The sequence below is a fragment of the Bubalus bubalis genome, chromosome 5 (genome assembly GCF_019923935.1).
Source record: "Bubalus bubalis isolate 160015118507 breed Murrah chromosome 5, NDDB_SH_1, whole genome shotgun sequence".
NCBI lineage: Eukaryota > Metazoa > Chordata > Mammalia > Artiodactyla > Bovidae > Bubalus > Bubalus bubalis.
Window position 1 is genome coordinate 8,805,934 of NC_059161.1, and position 23,824 is coordinate 8,829,757.

At 42.8% G+C, this 23,824-nt stretch overlaps 1 protein-coding gene and 1 long non-coding RNA gene across 24 annotated transcripts in view; one reads left to right on the top strand and one right to left on the bottom strand.

The window, feature by feature from the left end:
- Nucleotides 1–229: 229 nt before the first annotated feature.
- LOC102412652 lies at nucleotides 230–22,056 on the bottom strand. 19 transcript variants are annotated; one of them, XR_003109350.2, is made up of 6 exons: nucleotides 19,883–20,697; nucleotides 19,425–19,552; nucleotides 8,185–8,313; nucleotides 7,360–7,584; nucleotides 6,550–6,621; nucleotides 230–1,481 (listed from the first exon to the last, which is right to left on the bottom strand). It is a non-coding gene; the product is annotated as an uncharacterized LOC102412652 (long non-coding RNA). The 19 variants fall into 19 exon arrangements; XR_003109355.2 differs by lacking the exons at nucleotides 7,360–7,584; nucleotides 8,185–8,313 and adding an exon at nucleotides 22,038–22,056 and having other exon boundaries at nucleotides 19,883–20,014; XR_006641055.1 differs by lacking the exons at nucleotides 7,360–7,584; nucleotides 8,185–8,313 and adding an exon at nucleotides 21,086–21,223 and having other exon boundaries at nucleotides 19,883–20,014.
- Nucleotides 21,052–23,824, top strand: part of RCOR3 (REST corepressor 3) — a 53,079-nt gene continuing 50,306 nt past the window's right edge. For 2 of the 5 annotated variants that reach the window (XM_025285413.2, XM_025285416.2), the window contains exons 1-2: nucleotides 21,052–21,226; nucleotides 21,693–21,749. In XM_025285413.2, coding sequence (XP_025141198.1) covers nucleotides 21,052–21,226; nucleotides 21,693–21,749 — 232 coding nt within the window. Of the gene's footprint in view, nucleotides 21,227–21,686; nucleotides 21,750–23,824 lie in introns of those variants that run through there. The other 3 variants (XM_025285414.2, XM_025285417.2, XM_025285418.2) reach the window with 2 other exon arrangements.

A 23,824-nucleotide genomic window follows, 5' to 3' on the forward strand; every position in this document is an offset into this window, starting at 1 on the left:
AAGAGAAGAGAACGTTTCTTGTCTTTAACTCTAGCTCTTAAGATTATTTTGTGCAGCATCCTACAATTTACATTTTGTTTTCAGATACATCCTCTTGTTTGTGACTAACCTGGTTAACAAGTTAGATAATAAGAAAATAATCAAAATGAGTTTTTCCATTTTAAATGAGTTTTAAACATAATTTTAAATAATTTTTATAAGTATAGACCAGATATATTACATTTCAAAATTATTATCAAGGCATAAAGACTTTAGCTTTTTATTACAAAGCACAGATGGTCCTCAGTTTTAGACATGGTTATAGTTAAGGGGAAATACGGCAGAGCTAGCTGACTGGCTGCACCTTCAGGAAGCACAATCTGTCCCTGGAAGTGTCCACAACTCAATTTCATTGTAATATCCAGAGCTGGTGCAGCTTTCAAGTTCTTCCCCACACTAAACAAACCCCTTGGCAAGCCTGAAAGGAGTATTCTTCCATTATAATTAATAAAATTGCTTCCTGTTTTATAAATATTCAAGGATTTTGTGACACAATAAAAGGAGAGAGACAAATACATCATTACAGTAAAATGTTCTGATTGTTATCACCAAGTCTGCACAGTCTACTACGGGAAATAAACTCAATTTCCCTGGGGTGGAATCAGAGATGGTCTTATGAGAGAACTGCATCTTAAAGAAAAAATCATCACAACGCCAGAGGACAGGAATAACAGGAGAATTAGAATATTTGATTCAAATTGTAACTAAAGTACTAGTATTTTCTATTTTGAAACTTTTTAATCCATAAAATTAAAATGTAAGACTAGGTATTTGATGCATTTTAAATTTTAAAATCATACATTAAGGAAAATGAAAAATTACAAAAATTTAAATATAAATCATTACTAATATCAGTTGCTGGCAGGTAAAACAAAGTGTTACAAACTAACATAAACACTATATGAAATAAAGAAAATGTAACTAATGATGATAAATAGAAGATGACATGTAATTTAAAAGAAAGATGTCTCTTTATGTGTGTCAATTGGTCTTTATTAGATAGTGAACTGATTTTTGTGTACATTTTTTTAGCTGCTGAAAAAGCTCTGATTCTAAACTAGTTGGAAGATGATATCATTGCTATTAGCTAACTTCAAACATTTCCTTTTTACTCCATCTTCAAATGATCTCTGTCTCTGTCTCTCGCTTACTTTGAGGACACATTTTTAATAACTATTTTCTCCATGGGTTGCAATCTTTTTATTGACATCAAGCTGTGCTCTCATTCTTTCAGGAGAGATACCACACGTCTCTTTTGGCTTCTTTAGTCTCATGGGGAGCTTCCACACAGTTTCCTGCATTAGTTTCGGCACTGGCATTTTCATATTCTATTGGTTCAGAAGTGCCTGGAACTCAAGCACTATTCTTCCAGCAGAAGCTTCTCCTTTCAATTCTCATTAATTCTTCCTCTTAAGAATTATGGAGACAGAGAAGAAGTTCATCTAAGCAAGTAAAACAGTTTGATTAGAAACTGTAATGCAGTTTAATATGTAAATAACTCAAATCATAGAAATTTTTAGAATAATGGTTTTATTCCAACAAAAAATACTGATCTTCTGGACCTTAAAATATCATAGTATATGAAACACTAAAATTAAAAAAAAAAGAAACTGATATTGCATTTACTAGCTTAAAAGTGAAATGTAATCCACAGAATACAAGGCAGACATGCAGTTCAGTCCTGGCATTAAAAGAATCACAAATCCAGCAACCTGAAGTAGTTCAAATAGAGATTCAGATCTTTACTATACTCTCTGAAAAAATCCCCAAGGTGAAATACTTATTTAAAAACTTCATCAAAATCTTTCTTTATCCCAAATGCCTGGAACACATCAAAAGTCTTCTTTGTTCATTATCAAAGCTCTCAGAACTTTCATTTGAACCCATATAGGGTGAGTTTTTGTGTTCCCATTATCCTTTACCTTCCAGAATTACCATGTTATTTTTTCACTTGTAAACCCTTTCCCATGAAGGTCCCCTGGGTCCTCAGCTTAAGGATGGAATGGGAGGTCGAGGGACTTGTAGTTCAGTTGCTAAGTCAAGTCCAACTCTTTGAGACCCCATGGACTGCAGCATACCAAGCTCCTCTGTCCTCCACTAACTCCCGGAGTTTGCTCAAATCATGTCTATTGAGTTGGTGATGTTATCTAACCATCTCATCCTCTGCCTCCCTCTTCTTTTTGCTTTCAATCTTTCCCAGCATGAGTCTTTTCCAGTGAATCAGGTCTTCACATCTGGTGGCCAAAGTATTGGAGCTTCAACTTCAGCATCAGTCCTTCCAATGAATATTCAGGGGTAATTTCCTTTAGGATTGACTGGTTTGATCTCCTTGCTGTCCAAAGGTCTCTCAAGCATCTTCTCCAGCACAATACTAAAACATCAATTCTTTGGCACTCAGCCTTCCTTATGGTCCAACTCTCACATCTGTACATGACTACTGGAAAAATCATAGCTTTGACTACATAGATCTTTGTTGGCAAAGTGATGCCTCTGCTTTTTAATGTGCTAAGTTTATCATAGCTTTCCTTTCAAGGAGCAAGTGGCTTTTAATTTCATGGCTGCAGTCACCATCCACAGTGGTTTTAGAGCCCAAGAAAATAAAATCTGTCACTGCTTCTATTTGCCATGGTGATGGGACTGGATGCCATGGTCTTGGTTTTTTGAAAGTTGAGTTTTAAGCCAGCTTTTTCACTCTCCTTTTTTACCCTCATCAAGAGGCTCTTTAGTTCCTCTTTACTTTCTGATATTAGAGTGTTTGCATATCTGAGGTTGTTGGTATTTCTCCCAGAAATCTTGTTTCCAGCTTGTGATTCATCTAGCCTGGTATTTCAGGACTTGATGTAGGTCCTATATTCTCTCAAGGAGCAAAACTACATTGAGAAGGAGGAAGACAGAGGAGTAGCCTGAGGACACAATGCTGAGGGAGGCATTATTTTTTGCATTGTTCTTGAATATAAGAAACAGTAGGTGTTTATAGAAGGGGCCAAATGGAAAAAGAGACATTAAAAACAGACATTAAAAACACAGAAAAGATGAACTAGAATAACCCACAGATGGAGGTTCTGGGCCTGGGCACATGCTGTTCCTCTCTTGCCCAGGACTCCCTATTTATGCCATCTGGGTGTGTACTGCTTGTTCTTCAGGACTCAATTCAGAAATCAGGTCCTACAGAAAGTCTTACAGGATCCCCCTCCGTGTTTCCATAGCTACTGAGACACATCCTAGGGTGGCCTGTATTTAATGGCTTTGGGCACTTACAGATACTATCACTAAAGACCAGGTCTAGTTGATCCTTGTAACCTCAATCTCAGGCAGAGGATATAATGCACACAGTAGCAGGTTCTCATTTAACAATTGTTAAATAAATGAATGAATATTTTAAGGAGAGGAAGAGGTGATCACACAACCATAAAAACAGGATAAGTCTTCTTTGAAAGAAACTACTTAAAACCATCATTTTTGTGGTCTCTGTTTAACTAAGATAGGAACTCTGCACGCCCCCAAAGAGAAAGTATAAAAGGAACTAAATGTTCTACAATTTAAAATGACTGATTCCTCGAAGGGTGGGTTATGGAAGGTAGCCCACTTCAAATCCTAGATAGCCTACCTCAAATCCTAAATTATGCCCTTTTTCTTTAAGGCTTTAAGATTTACTGTTCCAGAGAGTTAATGTTTTTCAGCAATAGATTATTTCATATAATATGTATTATCACACAGTTCACATGGGTTAGGAATCAGAGAGTGGCTTAGCTGGGCCCTCTGGGTCAGGGTCTCTCACAAGGCTGATGTTACAGTATTGGCTAAAGTGAAGCGAAGTGAAGTGAATTTGCTCAGTCATGTCCGACTCTTTGCGACCCCATGGACTGTAACCTATCAGGCTCCTCCGTTCCTGGGATTTTCCAGGCAAGAATACTGGAGTGGGTTGCCATTTCCTTTCTCCAGGGGAACTTCCTGACCCAGGGATCAAACCTGGGTCTCCCACATTGTAGTCAGACGCTTTACTGTCTGAGCCATGATAAGCTGAGGATGTGGGTGCAGAGGTGACCCTAAGAAGCACAGATGAGGAAATGTGAAAGGTGAGACAGGGGACGGAGAAAAGTCAGGAAGTGTGCTTTACCGAGCAGGGTTAATAAGTAGGTTAGTAATGAGTGGGTTCTTCTGTTAATAGCCTCACTGAGGGTTCAACCCCACTGAGAATCCTCTGAGAAACCATGTGGAACACATCTAAATATTGTCCCTCTGGTGGTGAGGAGGCTGGGGCATTAATTCACCCACTCTATCCACATCTGGTTAAAGGTTGTGACCAGGGGTAACTCCCCCGCCACACTTGTGTGCTGCACCTGCCTATAACAGAACAAGCTCCCATGGGGCCAAAGAGAGATTTCAGGCAAAGAAGAGAGACATGGAGCTGGAAGTAAGAAACTCTCAGTGTGTGGAAACCATATTTGTGCTGCACTGAGGAGAGCCAAGGGGTTGTGAGGTAGGATACTAACAATGTTTGCTACAAGTAGTTTTCCTTTGGATTCATGGAGAGTCTTATACAGTGCAGGGCTTTTGGTCTTTACTCTCCAATGTTGTCTTGTGGCTCAGCTGGTGAAGCATCTGCCTGCAATGTGGGAGACCTGGGTTTGATCCCTGGGTTGGGAAGATCTCCTGGAGAAGGAAATGGCAACCCACTCTAGTAGTCTAGCCTGGAGACTTCCATGAACTGTATAGTCCATGGAGTACCAAAGAGGTGGGCACAACTGAGCGACTTTCACACTCCAATGTTGTAATTCCACTTTTAAAATCAGTTCAACCCATCAGTAAAGAGATTCACATATCCTCAGTCTGTGATCTTGGGCAAACTGCAGTGGTAGTCTACTTCAATCCCTCTTCTCTGAAGGACACAGTGTCCTGGATACTCTCCCAGTGATCAGCAGTGCAAAGAACAGTTACACACAGCTGATCAGAGGAAAGGATGGGAGCCTAGGAGATACTGAGTGGGCAGCTTAGGGGAAGTATGAGACTGAATCTTCCCCACGATCCCTACACTGACCTCTTGCCAAAGAAGGGGTGATGGAGGCTTGGGTTACAACTGGTGGCAGTGTGTTTGATGGCTTGTGGCTGAGGATGGGGTTGAGGTCAAGAGAAAGGTCATCTATGAAGAATAAAAAGAGCCTAGTAATGGAGTTGGAGAAGTGAAGATAATGGAGAAAATTTGAAATAGCTCTTGTTGAAAATGAGAAGACTTTAAAAAACAGGGTTGTTATAGGAGGTGTGGAGGGTCCTACTGAGGCTGGTGCCAGTCAGTCTCTAGGGTAGCAGTTTGCCCAGTGGCATAATTATTTGGAACTGGGCTCAGAACCAGGTAGAGATTCACAAGGATGAGTGTCACCTTTGTGGGTTTTTTTCTTACTGGTTACACCATTTATTATAATTTGTTCAACTGGTTACGGATTTTTGTGTCCACTTCTCCAATAGAGAGGCAAAGGGGTGTGTGACTAGACAGAGACCTTCTAACCCCTGACATTCCAGAATTATGTTTTTGGTTAAGTCTCTTTCTCTTACAAGATTACGAGCCTCTTAAGACCATAGATTATGCATTATTCATCTTTGTGTTTCAAATAGCTCAAAATTATGATCATAAATGTTTGTGGAATTATGATGGAATACATTTTAAAGCCTCCAAATTTATTGAACGTACTTTGTGACTTACTTGCTAGTTCAAACTAAGAAACTGAAAAAGTAGAAAAAAAATTTAAGAACCAGGAAAGCCATCTGCTTTATTAATAAATAGGAAGAAAAATATGAAGACTGAGTTAGTCTGAAAACCTAACAACTTAAGACCTTAAAACACAACTTTTGACTTATAAGAAAGTTAAAAATTTAAAACATTTGGCTGGTTAATATAATTGTATGTATATTTAGTTTATTCTCTTCCATAGAAATTAGGAATAGTTTTATATGTGTATATAGAAAAAAAGTATACAATTACATAAAACTGTTGTTTAAAATAGTATTATTCACAGTGAGGTGTTAAACTCCTAAGGCTATTCAGTGGTGAGTTCGTAAAACTTACAAAGCAAATACGCCATATCTTCCAGAAATGAGAGTGCTACAATGATTTTTCTTCAGGGAGTGTGGGGAAGGAGCAACCTGAGAGGTAGGTTGGGGTTGATTATGGTACTCTTAGGAATACACAGCATAGAGAGATGGTGATGATTTTTCATGTGTCGACTGGTCCAGGGGGTACCCAGATACTTGGTCAACCATTATTTGGGTGTTACTGTGAAGGTGTTTTTGGATGAGATTAACATTTAAATCCTTAGCCTGAGTAGGTTGTTCTCCCTAATGTGAGGGGGTCTCACCCAACCTGCTGAAGACCTGAATACAACAAAAATGTTGAACCTCTCCCAAGTGAGAGAATTCCTCCTGCCTGATGGTCTTTGAAATGGGACATTAGCCTTTTTCCTGCCTTCAGACTTGAGCTGAATCATTGGCTCTTTGGACTAGAACTAGACCACTTACCTTCCTGGGTCTCCAGCTTGCCAACTCACCCTCCAGATCTTGGGACTTTCCAGCTTCTATTATCACAGGAGCCTGTGTAGATAGATAGATGGTGGTATGGTCACTAAGTTGTGTCCAACTCTTGTGATGCCATGGACTGTAGTGCACTAGGCTCCTCTGTCCATGGGATTTCCCAGGAAAGAATACTGGAGTGGGTTGCCATTTCCTTCTCCAGGGGATCTTCCTGACCCGGGACTGAACCTGGGTCTCCTGCATTGCAGGTGGAATCCTGCACTGAAGGCAGATTCTTTACCAACTGAGCCACCAGGGAAGCCTAGATAGATAGATTGATCCATCTGTTTCTTCTTGGAAGAATCCTGATTAAAACAGAAGCCAAGAACATATATACTGACCTGTTGAATTTGAAATGATTCTCTTCCTAAGTCTTCACAAGTATTTATTAATACTAACTTCAGTAATCAAAATAATAACTATACCATTTCCAGACTGGCCTCAAACTGAAATTGACATGACATAAAAATAAATTGTAGAATCCAAGAGGTAGGTAAATTAATTCTCCTTGTATAATTCTTTCCACTTCTCTGTATGCTTGATAATTTTCATAACAAAACATTGATGAAAATAATTTAAAATGCATAGGTTGTGGAAAGTAGAATGTTTATAAAGTAAATAGAATAAAGTAGAACAAAATTCTTACTAGGATTTTAAACAAACTGAGTTTAATTCAAATACCCCAATTCCAAAACAGCAGTAACAAGATGCCATCTCAGCAGATGACCTTGACCCTTACTTCACAGGTAAGAATAATACCTTTATGAAATACCCCAAATGTCCAACCACCACTCCTGCAAACTTGCTGTACAAGTATCTCCATTTTAGCTTTCTCTAGCCTCAGAGGATGAGGAGTACCACCTCTTGGTCAAGACCAATCCAGCCATCTTGTCCTTGTTGCTCCATCTCCAAAGTCTTGCTCCATCAGTTAATCCCTCTCTGCTTTTGTTTCTTCTGCTCCTTTCTCATTAATGGTTTCTTCCCCTACAATATGTATAAAATGCTTAAGAAATCTACTTCTCAAAAACATCCCCTTTGTCTCAGATACATAAGATGACTATTAATATTTTACAGAGATTTCTATTTAGAAGAATATTGGGCTTCCCTTGTGAGTCAGCCGGTAAAGAATCTGCCTGCAATGTGGGAGACTTGGGTTCGATTCCTAGGTTGGGAAGATCCTCTGGAGAAGGGAAAGGCTACCCACTCCAGTATTCTGGCCTGGAGAATTCCATGGACTGTATAGTCAGTCCATGGGGTCACAGAGTCAGACACGACTGAGTGACTTTCACTTCACTTCTGTTTAGAAGATGCTAGGTCTTCCTTGGGTAATGCTGGTCTGTGAAATGCTTATTACTGATCAGAGATTGAGATAAGGAACTTTCATCACAGTGTAAAGCAACTACTGGGTTGGCCAAAACGTTCAGGTTCTTCCACAAGATCTTGCAGAAAAAACATGAATGAACTTTTTGGCCAACCCAATACCTTAATAAGCATGCAGTTTCATTCAGCTGACTTCTTTTATTTTTTAAGTAAGACTTTCTCAATGAAAGAAACAGTGTGTTCGTGTATATTCTAGCACCTTACCTCATTATGGCTATGATCTGGTCATGAACAGCATGTGGACTGGCACCAGTCAGGAGACTAGTTTGTTTGTGGACTACACATCAAGTAACACGGATTGGAGTGACAGTAATGCAAATCTCTCCACTGAGGCTGGAGAGAGAACCGTCAGAATTAGCTCAGTTTGGTGTTCAGATTATGCTTCTAAGACATAGGTCATGTATGTTTGAATCAATATCTGTCTAGAGCAGTGGCCCCAACCCTTTTGGCACCAGTGACCAATTTTGTGGAAGACAGTTTTTCCACAGACCTTGAGGGGGGAAAGGCAGGGATGGTTTGGGGATGATTCAACTGCATTGCATTTATTGTGCACTATACTTCTATTATTATTAAATCAGCTCCACCTTAGATCATCAGGCATTAGATCCCAGAGGCTGAGGATCCTTGGTCTGGTCTAGAACAATGTTTATCAGACTACAGATCTTGACCCAAACTTCTTGGTAAGAATTGTTTTGTGGAACTTTTTAAATTTTTTAAATTGAGGCATAGTTTCTTACAAAGTTGTGTTAGTTTCTGCTGTACACTGAAGTGAATCAGCTTTATGTATACCTACATCCCTCCTGAACCTCCCCTCACCGCCCCATCCCATCTCACCTGTCTGGGTCATCACAGAGCACCGAGCTCAGCCCCCTGCACTACACAATAGCTTCCCGCTAGCTGGTTCACACATGGTAGCATATATATGTCAAACCTAATCTCCCAGTACACTTGATCTTAGCCAAAAGGCCGAGAAGTGACCTTAGCCAAAAGGCCAAGAAGGGAAAAGTAGGAGGTCAAGAGATACATGGAGTAACAGGCAAATTTGGCCTTGGAGTACAAAACAAAGCAGGACAAAGGCTAACAGAGTTTTGCCAAGAGAACGCACTGGTCATAGCAAATACCTTCTTCCAACAACACAGCACTCTACACATGGACATCACCAGATGGTCAACACCGAAATCAGATTGATTACATTCTTTGCAGCCAAAGATGAAGAGGAAGCTCTCTACAGTTAGCAAAAACAAGACCGGGAGCTGACTGTGGCTCATATCATGAACTCCTCATTGCAAAATGCAGACTTATATTGAAGAAAGTAGGGAAAACCAATAGACCATTCAGGTATGACCTAAATCAAATCCCTTATGATTATACAGTGGAACTGAGAAATAGATTCCAGGTATTAGAACTGATAGAGTGCCTGAAGAACTATGGATGGAGGTTTGTGAAATTGTATAGGAGGCAGGGATCAAGACGATCCCCAAGAAAAAGAAATGCAAAAAGGCAAAATGGTTGTCTAAGGAGGCCTTACAAATAGTTGAGAAAAGAAGAGAGTCTAAAGGCATAGTAGAAAAGGAAAGATATACCCATTTGAATGCAGAGTTCCAAAGAACAGCAAGAAGAGATAAGAAAGCCTTCCTCAGTGATCAATGCAAAGAAACAGAGAAAAACAACAGAATGTGAAAGACTAGAGATCTCTTCAAGAAAATCAGAGATACAGAGGGAACATTTCATGCAAAGACGGGCACAATAAAGGACAGAAATGGTATGGACCTAACAGAAGCTGAAGATATTGAGAGGAGGTGGCAAGAAAACACAGAACTGTACAAAAAAGATCTTCATGATCCAGATAACCACAATGGTGTGATCACTCACCTAAAGCCAGACATCCTGGAATGCGAAATCAAGTGGACCTTAGGAAGTATCACTACAAAGCTAGTGGAGATGATGGAATTCCAGCTGAGCTATTTAAAATCCTAAAAGATGATGCTGTTAAAGTGCTGCGTTAAGTATGCCAACAAATTTGGAAAACTCAGCCATGGCCACAGGACTGGAAAAGGTTAGTTTTCATTCCAATCCCAAAGATGGGCAATGCCTCAAAGAATGTTCAAACTACCACACTACTGCACTCATCTCACACAGTAGCAAAGTAAGTTTTCATTCCAATCCCAAAGATGGGCAATGCCTCAAAGAATGTTCAAACTACCACACTACTGCACTCATCTCACACGGTAGCAAAGTAACGCTCAAAACTCTTCAAGCAAGGCTTTAACAGTACGTGAACCGTGAACTTCCAGATGTTCAAGCTGGATTTAGAAAAGGCAAAGGAACCAGAGATCAAATTGCCAACATCCACTGGACCACTGAAAAAGCAAAAGAATTCCAGAAAAACATCTACTTCTGCTTTCTGATTACAGCTTTCGACTATATAGATCACAATAAACTGTGGACAATTCTCAAAGAGATGGAAATACCAGACCACCTGACCTGCCTCTTGAGAAATCTGTATGCAGGTCAAGAAGCAACAGTGGGAACTCGACATGAAATAGACTGGTTCCAAATTGGAAAAGGAGCACATCAAGGCTGTATATTGTCACCCTGCTAATTTAACGTATATGCAGAATACATCATGCAAAATGCCGGGCTGGATGAAGCACAAGCTGGAATCAAGATTGCTGGGAGAAATATGAATAACCTCACATATGCAGATGACACCACCCTTATGGCAGAAAGCAAAGAGGAACTAAAGAGCCTCTTGATGAAAGTGAAAGAGGAGAGTGAAAAACCTGGCTTAAACTCAACATTCAAACAACTAAGATCATGGCATCTGGTCCCACCACTGCATGGCAAATAGATGGGGAAACAATGGAAACAGTGAGAGACTTTTATTTTCTCGGGCTCCAAAATCACTGCAGATGGTGACTGCAGCCATGAAATCAAAAAACGCTTGCTCCTTAGAAGAAAAGCTATGACCAATCTAGACAGCATATTAAAAAGCAGAGACATTACTTTGCCAACAAAGGTTTGCCTAGTCAAAGTTCTGGTTTTTCCAGTAGTCATTTAAGGATGTTGAGAGTTAAGAGCATCAAGAAAGCTAAGCGCTTAAGAATTGATGCTTTTAAATTGTGGAGAAGACTCTTGAGAGTTCCTTAGATTGCAAGATCAAAGACTCTTGAGAGTTCCTTGGACTGCAAGACTTCCTAAAGGAAATCAGTCCTGAATATTCATTGGAAGGACTGATGCTGAAGCTGAAGTTTTACTTTGGCCACCAGATGCGAATAACTGACTCACTGGAAAAGACCCTGATGTGGGGAAAGAGTGAAGGCAGGAGAAGGGGGTGACAGAGGATGAGATGGTCAGATGGCATTACTGACTTGATGGACAAAGTTTGAGCAAGCTCCGGGAGTTGGTGATGGACAGGGAAGCCTGGAGCGCTGCAGTCTATGGGGTTGCAGACATGACTGGGTGACTGAACTGAATCTCCCAGTTTATTCAACCCCTTCTTTTCCCCCTACCACCCATGTCCACATCCAATCTGTGTTTCTATTCGTATCATGCAAATAGGTTCATCTACATTATTCTTCTAGATTACACATATGTGCATGTTATATTTGCATATTTCTGGTAATTATTCAAAACTATTACCTTATCTCTGTGAGTATACTTTTGACTTGGGACTTGCCATTGACTTGCTCTAGCCAATGGACTGTTAAATGTGACATGACCAAAGGTTTGAAGAATTTTTGTGCAACTGGGCTATTTTGTATCTCTGCCATTTTCCTAAGAAAAATATGCTCAGGCAGGTCCACAAGTATCAATAATAGGAGAGACACATGGGGCAGAGTCACCCAAGCTAGATCCCCCCAGCCAGCATCAGTCTGTATCAGCTAACCACCAACCAACTCACAGACCCACGGGCAAGCCCTGCCAAGACCAGCCATCACACCCAGCTGAGTCCAGCATAGATCAGCTGACCCTAACCAACACACAAAAATCAAGAGAAATGCTTGCCTCTATATTCCTAAGATGTTCTGGCTGTTTTATTATAAAGCAACAGCTGACTGATACACATTTATATGTCTGTATTGGGTTAACAACATAATGTATATTGCAGTGGGTAACAAAAGGTGTGAAAGCCACTGGTTTAGAAAAGCACCATGTTTCTCTTGTATTCCTTGCTATTTAATGAACTTAAAGGAAGTTCCTGTCTGGGAGTGGCTGCTTGCAGTAATAAAAAATGAAGGTAAACAGAAAATAGAGCTGAGAGATGAGAAATCAAGTGTGTGTAGTGGGTGTGGGTAGAGACAGAGGCTTAATAGCAACAAGCATTTATTTTATATTGAGGTTTCAATACAAAATTGGCTGTTTCCTGTTGCTTTTTCTTTTGAGCAACTTTTCTCAAGTTCTAATCAATACAATGTGTGTGTTACTCGTTCAGTTGTGTCTCTTTGTGACCCCATGGACTGCAGCCCACCAGGCTCCTCTGTCAATGGAATTCTCCAGGCAAAGATATTGGAGTGGGTTGCCATTCCCTTCCCCAGGGGATCTTCCCAACCCAAGGATCGAACCCAGGTCTCCTGTATTGCAGGTAGATTCTTTACTGTCTGATCCATTTATTAATACTATGAAGCCCTGGTTCTCACACTGGCATATATCCATTCTGTTTACAATCCATCGCTTTGTAGTGTTCTTAGTTTAAATCACATATAAAATTAAATACTGGAAACAAAGATAGATGTTTCTTTACAATTTAATTCAACCTAGAGTACCTTCCTATCCTACCCATTATCATTACATCTCAATCTATAAAATCATAAAGGCTTCACAGAGGCTTCAAATATTTTATAATTAGTACACTTTAGTTTCAAAACACAATTCATGGCCCAGAAGTAATGAGAATAATTTCTAATAACTGTCTCAGCTCCCATTATTATAAATTTTATACTTAACATGTTTTCAGTACTCCACATTAAGGTGGCTACCTACCAGATGAGGGTTACATGAGTAAGAACTATGGGGTGAGTCACCCACAGTCAGGGACAGTAGAGGAGGTATAGAAAGACCTCTTGAAGACCAACAGAAACATCCCCAGCATTTGGAGCTGGTATAACCAGCAAGTGTTGTAGAAGCTACAGTAACAAAAGAGTGAAGGTTATCACCCTAAGAAATGAAGTAAGAAGACAATCTGCCTTCCTTCTTCTTCTTTCTCCCTGGACTCACTTCAAAGGTCTGGGGAAGGAGGAGGGGAAAGTCCCATACCTATTGCAAACCCCACAATTTGGCCTACACTAAATAGAATCAAATTACTCTATAACAGAAAGTAATGGAGTTAGATCAAGATGTATCAATAGGGGAAAAAAAACATGTAAGCAGAAGGGAGACTTTTTGACAGCCACCTTTTAAAAATCTTGTTTACATCCTAATAAATTGAAATTCTTTGGGGAACCTGTTTCTTTGTACTTTGTACTGAAACATTTTCAAGTTACTTTTTAAATTTCCACAAATCAGTCTAGTGTTAGTTTGTATCCATTTCAGAGGTTGACACTTATAATCTAATCTGTGGATCCACAGATTACCTCACAACTTGGATCCTAGTGTTCCCTATAGACTGATTTTAATGAGTGTTCTTTCAAACACCTTTTTTAAATAAGAAAAATTGATTTGTGAATTCTCTTTTATAATTTGTGAAACCAAGAGAAAGTGAATGGCTTAGTAAAGGATACTCTGTATCAGGGAAGTGTGTCAGTCACTGAGTCCACCCTACTGTTTGTGATTCCTTGGACTGCAGCCCACCAGGCTCTCTGTCCATGGGATTTTCCAGGCAAGGATACTGGAGTGGGTTGCCATTTCCTTCTCCAGGGGATCTTCCCGACTCAGGGATAGAACCCGGGTCTCCTGCACTGCAGGGAGATTCTTTTCTGAGTGAGTTACATGGGACAGAGTTAAAATGTAAACTTTAAATTGTCTAGTATTTTTTTCTTATTTAAATTTAGCCAAACAAATCATTAAAAATGTTTGTATGATTTAGACATTTGGCAAAACTGTTTAAATCACCTACTTTTAAAGACTGTATACACATTTAAATGTAATTTTCCTAGACAGACAGCAATCTATTTTTAAAGACATGGAAATTTCATAGTCTCCTTCCGTAAACAATTCCAGAACTAAAACATTCTTCTAGAAAATGCTCACTATAGCTAACTGCAAAATTCATTCATTAAACAAACATGCACTGCGCACAGGTATCGTACCAAATGCTGAGAATATAAATTAAGACATTGTTACTGCCCTTAAAGAGAAATTCCACTTAACAAAGGTACAAATGTCCACAGTCAAGTCATATAATATGTTAGGTAAAAAAGTGAGAACTCAAAAAGCTCTCAAAAGGTTCAGGTAAACTAAAACAAGTCAGGTGAAATTAAATGGCAATAGAGTCAAATTCATTTACTGAAGGGGGGGTGGGCGGTGGGGAGGAGAGGGGGAAAAAGGAAAATAAAAAATCTACATGAGTCTAAGTAGGGAGAGACCAGGCCAAACAATAACAAATGTAAAAGCCACGAGAATGCATTTGATTCCAGATTTAGTAACCATGTTCCCAAGAAAGCTAATTTTAGGATGGATTCATAAAAATAAGGTGCAAAGGGGTCCAAGTGTTTCCAATTGACTTTGCAGCAAGTAGCCCTCACAGTGTCCCAGGTGTCTTAAGTACAAACTAGAGCATGTGAACAGGACAATGGAAAAGGTGAAGAATCTGGAAACATACCACTGACGACTTGTTACAGAATGATGATGTTTACCCTAAAAGAAAAGCCAAAGCGGGACAGGATTGTTTTCAAATATTTAAAGGACCTGTGTGACAGAAATTGCTAGCTACTCTTTCAACACTCATTTTTTCCTTCATCCTTATCTATAGAGCCCTGATTTTTAGCAGAGCATTTTGATGGTCCCCAGCCTCCTTGAGGTTAGTGGCCACGTAACTAAATTCTGACTATTGATAAATCAACAAAAGTGACTTTCAGAAAATCTCCTTCAAGAGAAGGGGTATGTCCTTCTGCCTTTCTTCCTGTCCTGCTGTGAGGAGTGTCATCCTGATGACTGGCCATCCAGCAGCTACTTTGGATCACAAGGGCAAAAGTGACAAACTAGAACAGTGAAGCCATGGGAAAGGAGTCTGGGTGCCGGACAACTTCATGGCAGTTGTCACTTCAGCCCAGGACTTTCTACTTCTGGATATTTTTACATGAAAAGAAATAAATTTTCATTTTGTTTAAGACACTGTTATTTGGGGTTTGTCTTACATGTAGTTGCACTTTGGGTACCAAAAAAAAGGATATTTTCTAAGACCCAGACATCTTTAAAAAATGAAATGATCCGCTTTGTGATGCAGTTACCTATCTCTGTACCTGTTTAAATGGAGGCTGTAAGACAAACATCAGAAGTGGTAAACATTCCAGGAGGTAAAGAAAAAGTGGGATACCAGACCTCTAAACTTCCTGTCAGCTCTTAAGATTATATGATTTCCCCCCAACTTCTCACTTGGGGATGATCAGTGGCTCTAAAAAACAAAACCAAAAAAACACACCTCCTTCTTCCTGTTGAAAACATATCTGGAGTATGCCCACTAGACTCAGCCTGACACTGAGTAGCACAGTGGTGGGCAGTCTTCTGGCTATGCTGCCTGACTCTATCTTGGAGTTAAATTTATTCCAAGACAGGCACCTCTAAAGTAAAAATAAATAAGTGGGAAGTGTTGTCACTCAGTTGTGTTCGACTCTTTGCGACCCCACGGACGATAGCCTGCCAGGCTCCTCTGTCCATGGGATTTTCCAGGCAAGAATACTGGAGTGGGTTGCCATTTCCTTCTCCAAAAAATAAAGAACCAAAGAGCAAATCAATAAACTCTTCAGCAAAATTGTTGTCATAAAGACAATCATGAGGCTGGAAATGAATAAACCAGGACCTCTGTGGAGATCCTGCCTGTGTGCCTAGTGTAGTTGGTTAATCAAGATGTAGCCCACCACCACCACCCTGCTTAATTTTTTTTTCCTTTTATGAAATGAGGGTAACACCCTTATCCCCTTTCCATCTTTCCTCTTCCATTCTGTTCTCCAACTTCTAACAGCTGTAACTTTACTTCATTTCCCTTGATACACTGTCTTCAAATTACTGTTCTGTAATTATAATTACCTGTGCTTTGTCTATTAAGTGATTTTTAAAATATTTATTTCCTCGAAACAGTAATACACACATATGGCAGGAGTCCAATTTTGAATAGAACACACAAGAGATAAAGTCTCCCTTTCATCTCAGAGTCTGACACCCCCATCTCTTGAGATAAACAGTTTTCAAGCACTCTTGAGAAATAAGCTGAACATGCATGTTGTTGTAAAGTTGGCTAAGTTGGGTCCAACTCTCTTGTGATGCCATGGACTGTAGCCTGCCAGGCTCCTCTGTCCATGGGATTTCCCAGCCAAGAACACTAGAGTGGGTTGCCATTTCCTTCTCCAGGGAATCTTCCCAACCCAGGGATTGAACCCACATCTCCTGTATTACACATTGCAGGTGGATTCTTTACCACTGGGCCCTAGGAAAGCGAACATGTAAAGGCAGCTATATATATATATATATATATATATACACACATATATTCATAAGTATTTTCTAGAAGCACTATTATCTTTTACATTTAGGTCCACAAGCTATTTTGTTGTTCAGTTGCTAAGTTGTGTCCGACTCTTTGCAACCCCACGGACTGCAGCACACCAGGCTTCCTGTGCTTCACCATTTCCTAGAATTTGCTCAAACCAATGTTCACTGAGTTGGTGATGCCATCCAACCATCTTGTCTTGTTACCCCTTCTCCTGCCCTCAACCTTTCCCAGCTTCGGGGTCTTTTCCAATGAGTTGGCTCTTTGCATCAGGTGGCCAAAGTATTGGAGCTTCAGCATCAGTCCTTCCAATGAATATTCAGAGTTGAGAAGGCACCAAGTATGTTCAAATGACCCAGCACCATTTATTCAAACATCCATTTTTTTTCTCATCACTACAGCATCACCTTTGCAAAATTAAAATGTTCACATAATCATCTGTTTGGGAATCCTATTCAGTTCCATTGGTCTACTTTTTAATATCTGATAGTATAAATCCCCCAACTTCATTCTCGTTCCAGATTGTCTTGGCAGTTTTTGATCTTTAGAATTTCCATATACATTTAAGGCTCAGCTTGTCAATTCACTCACACACACCATCTGCTGGGATTCTAGTAGGGATTAGACTAAATCTATATAGATCATTTGGGGAGAACTGACACCTTTACAAAATTAAGTCTTCTGATCCATGAGCACAGTTATCTGTCCAGCTACTAATACTTGGGTCTTCTCTAATTTCTATCAGTAACACAATTTTCAGTACAGACTTCTTATACCTCTCTCATTAAAATTTATTCCTAGGTGCAGTGGGCTGGATGGTGCCCCAAAGACATTAGGGCCTAATCCTTGGAAACTGTAAAATGTTTATTTAGAAAAAGCATCTTTGTAGATATGATTAAGGATCTTGAGAGAGCAGATAATTCTGGATTATTCAGGTGGGCGATACATGCTAGCGGTCTCTATATAACAGTGTGCCTGCATGCTAAATCACGTCAGTCATGTCTGACTCTTTGCGGCCCTATAGACTGTAGCCCGCCAGGGTCCTCTGTCCATGGAATTCTCCAGGTAAGATTACTGAAGTGGGTTGCCATTCCCTTCTCCAAGGGATCTTCCCAACCCGGTGATCTAACCCACATCTCTTTTTGTCTTCTCACTTGCAGGTGGGCTCTTTCCCACTAGCACCACCTAGGAAGCCCCCTATACAACAGACAAGAGGAAAATTCTAGACACACAAAGAGAAGGCAACGTGAAGATGGACACAGAGGTTGCAGTGACTGTGGCTTCAAGCCTAGGAAAGCCAGCAGACAACAGAGACTGGAAAAGGCCAGGAGCGGATTCTCCCCTCAAGCCGCATGAGGGAGCTCGGCCTGCTGACACCTCAACTTCAGACTTTCCGTTTCTAGAACTGGGAGAGGATGGATGCATTTTAAGCTACCATGCTTGTGGTCATTTGTCACAGCTGCCACTGGAAACTAACGTACTAGTTATTCAATATATTTTGTGCATTCATATATGGTAAAACTTAAAAAATTTAATTTCCTAATTGTTTAGCAGTGGTATATAAAATTAACCTTTATATACTGACTGTATAAACTTGCTAAATTCATTAATACTAACAGCTTATAAATTTTATATAGACTATTGTGCTTTTTTCCAAACAGCAGGTTTATGTATTTCTTTCTAATCCTTATATTACCTTGCCTTTTTACAGTCACTGGGATGCCAGTACAACAGTGAATTATATCTCTTTCGACGTTTTGAATTTGTAACTATGAAAATGTAACATCTGTTCCAAGGTTAAAATATAATGTACATAATATTAAAAAATTTTAATATAGTAAAAAAAGCAAACAAAATAATCAATGGCCTTCTAGTTAACAAATCCAAAGGCCTTTTCTTAAATTTCTCTCGTGACTCTGCATCCTTTGACATTGTTTATGATCCCTTCTTAATGCTTATTTCTTCCTTGCCCAGATTTTTTTCGGCCTCTAACCCCCTTTTTAGACATTCCTCAAATTTTCTTAGGCCTTTTCTCTGTCTATACTGTCTTTGTTAACTGCTGGGATATCATTTTAAGGCCTATGATTCTTCTCCAGAACTCTTCTCTTCAGGGGCAAAACAGAAACTTGTTTTTCCTTCTTTTAAATGCCATACTCAAACACCCATTCTTCTCCCCAGAGAAATGCAGAATTCCCTGCTGCACTCGAAGAAACTGTGAAATCTTCCCACTTTAAGGGTTTTAATAAATAGAAGTGAGTTACAGAAGTTCCCAAATCTTCACAGTATTTTAGTCCTTGATCTACAGACAGAAACGCCTTTCTGAGGAAAAGTGGCTGAAAGGTATTGGAATGCTGGGGTGTCAGAAAGCTGGCTGGCCAAGCAGCTTCAGAGTGATATTTATCTTTGTGAATTCACTCAGTTTAGGGTCTGGCCTTTGTGTTACAGGACCAGAGATGCTGAATCATGATCATTAGAACTTGTATATGAAAACCAAAATACCTATGTGCTAATTCACAATGAAAAAATGTAACTGTCAAGGGAAATGATATTCATTTCATTTGGCCAAAATGTTCTCTCCCTGCAGAGAAAATTATATGGGAATTAAAATAACATTTACAACTGTATTTGTTAAGAAAGGAACTAGAATAAAAGGTTTAGTTGTAAGCTTCAAATATTTAATGGAATCATATCAGGTTTTGATAAGGGAGATGAAACTACCTCTACCTCCAGAACCAGACAGGCTTTTGTATCTGCTCAGGAGACTTTCCCCTTTAGACTAGGGACCCTGACAAATATTTACCTCCCGTGCTTTTCTTGGCTCAATTCCTGATTTACACGTTCCTCCTTTAGGGATGTTATTTCTTCTTTTTCTGGCCAGAGAGGCTTCTTTCCGATTTGATCCATTCTGTATTGATCTATAAAAGAAATCTTCCAGGACAATTTTAAGTGTTTGACAAATACCTTACTGTGGACCCCAAACACCGATCTGCATACATCTGCGTACTAAATGTTCACAAGAAATCCTCATTTCTACTTACTGGTGAGCCCCCCCCAAAAAAACCACCCAATTTTTTAAAATGAAGAAAATCCTAAGTAGCCTCCCAAGGCCAGGCAACCTGGCACACAGCAGATGTCCTCAAATCTGGTGAACGAAAAATGCAATTCCTATTCCTCATGCCTAACGCAATTCAGGAAAGCATTACAGAGCAAATCGCCTGCCAGGCTGGAAACCCCGCTAGACTGCAGCTCTGCGCTCACCTCCGCTCGGGGCCTCTGCCCTCTCCAGAGCTCGGCTCCAAGCCTCGACCACAGGTCAGCGCGCTGAGAAAGCGCCAACTGGACGAAGATCCCTTCCCAGTTTTTATTTCACCACGGACAACGCCCACTCCCCTAAGTAATGAAACAGAAAAAAACGAACAAAAGAAAGGAAAAGGTGAGACAAGGCCGACTGAGGAAAAGGGTTTTTAAAAACAAAACACTGTTTGGTGATATACAGCTGCATTGCTCGGTACTGGAAGCTCATCTCGGCAGCCTCAGCCTCTCCAGGAAATCAGGCCCCAGTTCTGAGGTGCAGACCACACAAAATGCCGCGTCCAGATGGTAAGGACCGGGCCCACTCCTTCGGCCGCCCGGGCCTCGGGTCCCCAAGGCCGCCCGGCTCCTCCGCCCGACTCCACCGCGAGCAAGCGCGCTTCCCCACCTCGACGCAGGCGGGGGGAGCCCTGAAACCCGGCGGCCGACCCTCCGCGGCATCTCAAAAGGGCCGCGCTGCCGCGACGCCCCCCTCAGAAAAGATTAAAGGGGGTGGGGGCCGCTCCCGGGACTCTGAGGCCTCGGATAGGCAAGGACCCTTCCCGCTGGCCGATAGCGTTCCTTCCGCCCAGAGAGGGCAAAAGAGTCCCGAGGCCTGGCGCGCGCGTCTCCGCCCGCGCTCCGCAGCGCCCCCTAGGAAGGAAGCCCGCGAGGCGGCCGCGCCTCTGCGGCGATTTTATTAGCGCTCGGTTGGGGTTGCCCGGCCCGTCGGCGAGCGGGGCTTCCCCACCCCTCCCCCTCTCTCCAGCGCATCCCGCCCCCCCCTCCGCCCTCCCCCGCCCGGCGGCCGGAACCTCCCTGCGGGGCGGAGTGATACCGGCGGCGGCGTAGAGCGCGGCGCGGCCGAGAGGGGCGGCAGGCGGAGGAGGAGGGGAGAGAGGCGGGGCCCGGGCGGGTTGTTGTGAGGCGACTGCGCTACTGCCGGACCGGGGCGGTTATGGCGGCTCCATATTAACACCCTCCTCCTCCTCCTCCTCCTCCGCCGGCGCCGCCGTCTCCTCCTCCTCCTCCTCCTCTCCACTCCCGCCCGCGCTCGGAAGCCATCTCCCCCTTCTCCCCCTTCCCCCTGACGCCTACCTCTTCCCCCCTCACCTTTCCCCCTCCCCTCTTCTACCATGCCCGGCATGATGGAGAAAGGGCCCGAGTTACTGGGGAAGAACCGATCGGCCAACGGCAGCGCCAAGAGCCCGGTGGGCGGCGGCGGCGGCGGCGGCGGCGCCTCGTCCACGAACGGCGGGCTGCACTTCTCGGAGCCCGAGAGCGGCTGCAGCAGCGACGACGAGCACGGTGGTAGCCTCGAACTCCTCCCCGCCGGCCCGCCTGCCCCCCCCCCCCCCCGCCCCGTCCCTCTCTCCTCCCCTCCCCCAGCCCCCTCCCCTCCCCTAGTCGAGCTCCCGCCCGCCCTCCCCCTCGGAGCCCGGGCGCTGCGGTAGCCTCGAACTCCCGGTGCAGTGCAGCAGCACCCCCCCCTCCCCGCGACCCCCGTCCCTCCGCCCTCCACCAATCCTCCGCCCTCGCCCGCACCCCCCCGCCCCACCGCACCTCCAGCTCCCCGCCCCCATCCGCTGCCATCTCCCGGAGTGCCCGGAGTTAATATCTTCCCATCCACCCGCCGCTCCTTTTCCTCCCCTCCTGCTATTTTCATATTTTATTAAGTATCTCTTCCTTTCTCTCTTTCTTTGCTTTGCTTTTTCTTTTTTCCCCCCTCCCCGTCTTTCTCTCTTCTCTTTTTTCCCTTCTTGACATTGCTTTGCAGATGTTGGGATGAGAGTCGGAGCTGAATATCAAGCTCGGATCCCCGAATTTGATCCAGGTAAATCTGTTTGCTTAAGCAAAATCCTGCCTTCTTCCCCCCGCCCCCCCCCCCATCTCCTTTACTGGGACTGGTTTAGGGTGGAAAGGGGTAGAGGGCGGACGGGCGGGGTTGGGGTCCGGGTGTGCGGTTGGGAGGAGATGCGGGGCTGGGATGGGCAGGCATCTCTGGCGGGAGGCTGTCATGTCACGCTTGGCAGGGCTGTGACACAGGGCGTGTGGGCAGATGCGTGCCTTGCAAGGTTAATATGGTTCCCCTGGAGGCCACTTGCCCGCTGGTGGCATTCACCTTTCCACTCGCCTTGATCCTGGAGTGAGCGGAGGGAGACGGCCCTCGGTGAAATCGGGGGGTCGGAGGCCGGGGTGGAGCGGCTGCGGGCCCCAGAGCTGGAGGAGAGGGTGTGCGGGCTGTGCGTTGAAGAACCGTGCAGATGTCAGTGGCCACCCGACCCAGCCCCTGGGAGCCCAGGGCCGCGCTCCGCCCTGGCTGCGATCCCCGGGCGGCTGTCACCGGCCGAAGCCGAGGGCGAGCCCTGCCTGACCCGCGGGCGCACACACGGGATTTTCTTTTTTTTTTTTTTTTTTCCCCTTTCTTTTTTGGCTAGGTGGTGTAGCTTTGGTGGCGATCGCTTTGCGGAGTAGGAGCCGCGGAGCGAAAGGGATTGGGGGAAGAGGGTGGGGAGAAGCCAGAGGCACACCTCGCTCCAGAGCCAGCCCCGGGGAAGTGAGACCACAGGACAAGTGACCGCAGCTGCCAAGGAGACATTTTCTCCCCGAGCAGCCAGGTTCCAGCGTCCTCTGCCAGCCCGGCTTGCGGGCTCCCTGTCTACTTTTCTCCAAACAGGCTCCCTGGCGGTCACGGGATCTCAGCCTGGTCGGGGATTGGGCGAGAGTTCCGCATATGGAGGCGCCCTTGTTGGAGCCTCTTGGAGTGGAGCGTGTCTCCTCCCCACCCCACCCCAGACCCTCTTCAGTTCAGGCTTTGGGCAGACTTGGAAGGGTCTTGTTCCCCCTACCCCTCCCCCCTACCCCTTGCACTTGGTCAGTTCCTTGCCCATTGCCCACTTACAGTAATGTCGTGTCTGTGTCGAACTCTTGAATTCTGTTTTAGATATTAATGGGGCTTACTTGTATTTTCTTAGGGAAGAGAGCATGTTTCTTTGCTTATAGTTTATCCGTGGGTATTTTCATTCTTCTGCCCATTGCTGCGATGCAGAGTGATATTTACCAACCGTTTAAAGATGTTTAGGGTTTAGGCAGCTCTTCTAAAGGAGAGGGTAAAATAGGATTGTCAGTGCAGGTTATTTTTCAGTAGGTAAAAACAATGATTCAGGAGTGCTTACTAGTCAGAGTTGCCTTCTGAATGACATGACTCCATAAATTTTATTCAAAAGCTATCAGTGTGTGTGCTGGAGGGCTTCAAATAATTTTAAATGTTGCGAAACAAATTTTCTTTATTAATGTAGCTAGTAGGTGAATAGCACTTCCACATGACTTCTGCCTCGGGTTTTAGCTTGGCATTTGGAAGCTTACTCTGGCTTAAGACAGACTGAATTAATCACTCAGGTCTTATTTTTGTGCTCTGAGCAAGTCACTGGCCCTCCCTAAGCCTCAGTTTCCCTAGCTGTAAAATGGAAATAAAAATAGGGAATTCTTGCTAAGGTTATATGAGTGGGCAAATGGCAGTTACTCTTTGGAGGTTAAATTTAAATTATCATTATTAAATTATCATTCCTCATAATCGTGAGGAATACTTCTGCATATCTTTATATCTTTCTGATTTGGGGCTTTCCTTGGCTTACCGCTTTTTTAGGAATTGATAAACTTATTTCCCAGTTAGAACTCAGCAGCATAATAAACATGCCTTTTTGTCCCATTAGGTAGGTTTATATTTCATAAACAACAAATAGACACAAGTTGATGAGGGGTCTTGTGTTAAAGAGCTGGACTTCATGCTAAAACAGATGTGTGCAGGCCATGACCTGATCCCTGTAGCAATTTTGGGAACAGATTTCAAGCAAAGGAATACTAGAGCCAATTTTAAAGTTAGAAAAATAGCTCATTTAAAGTGCAGAG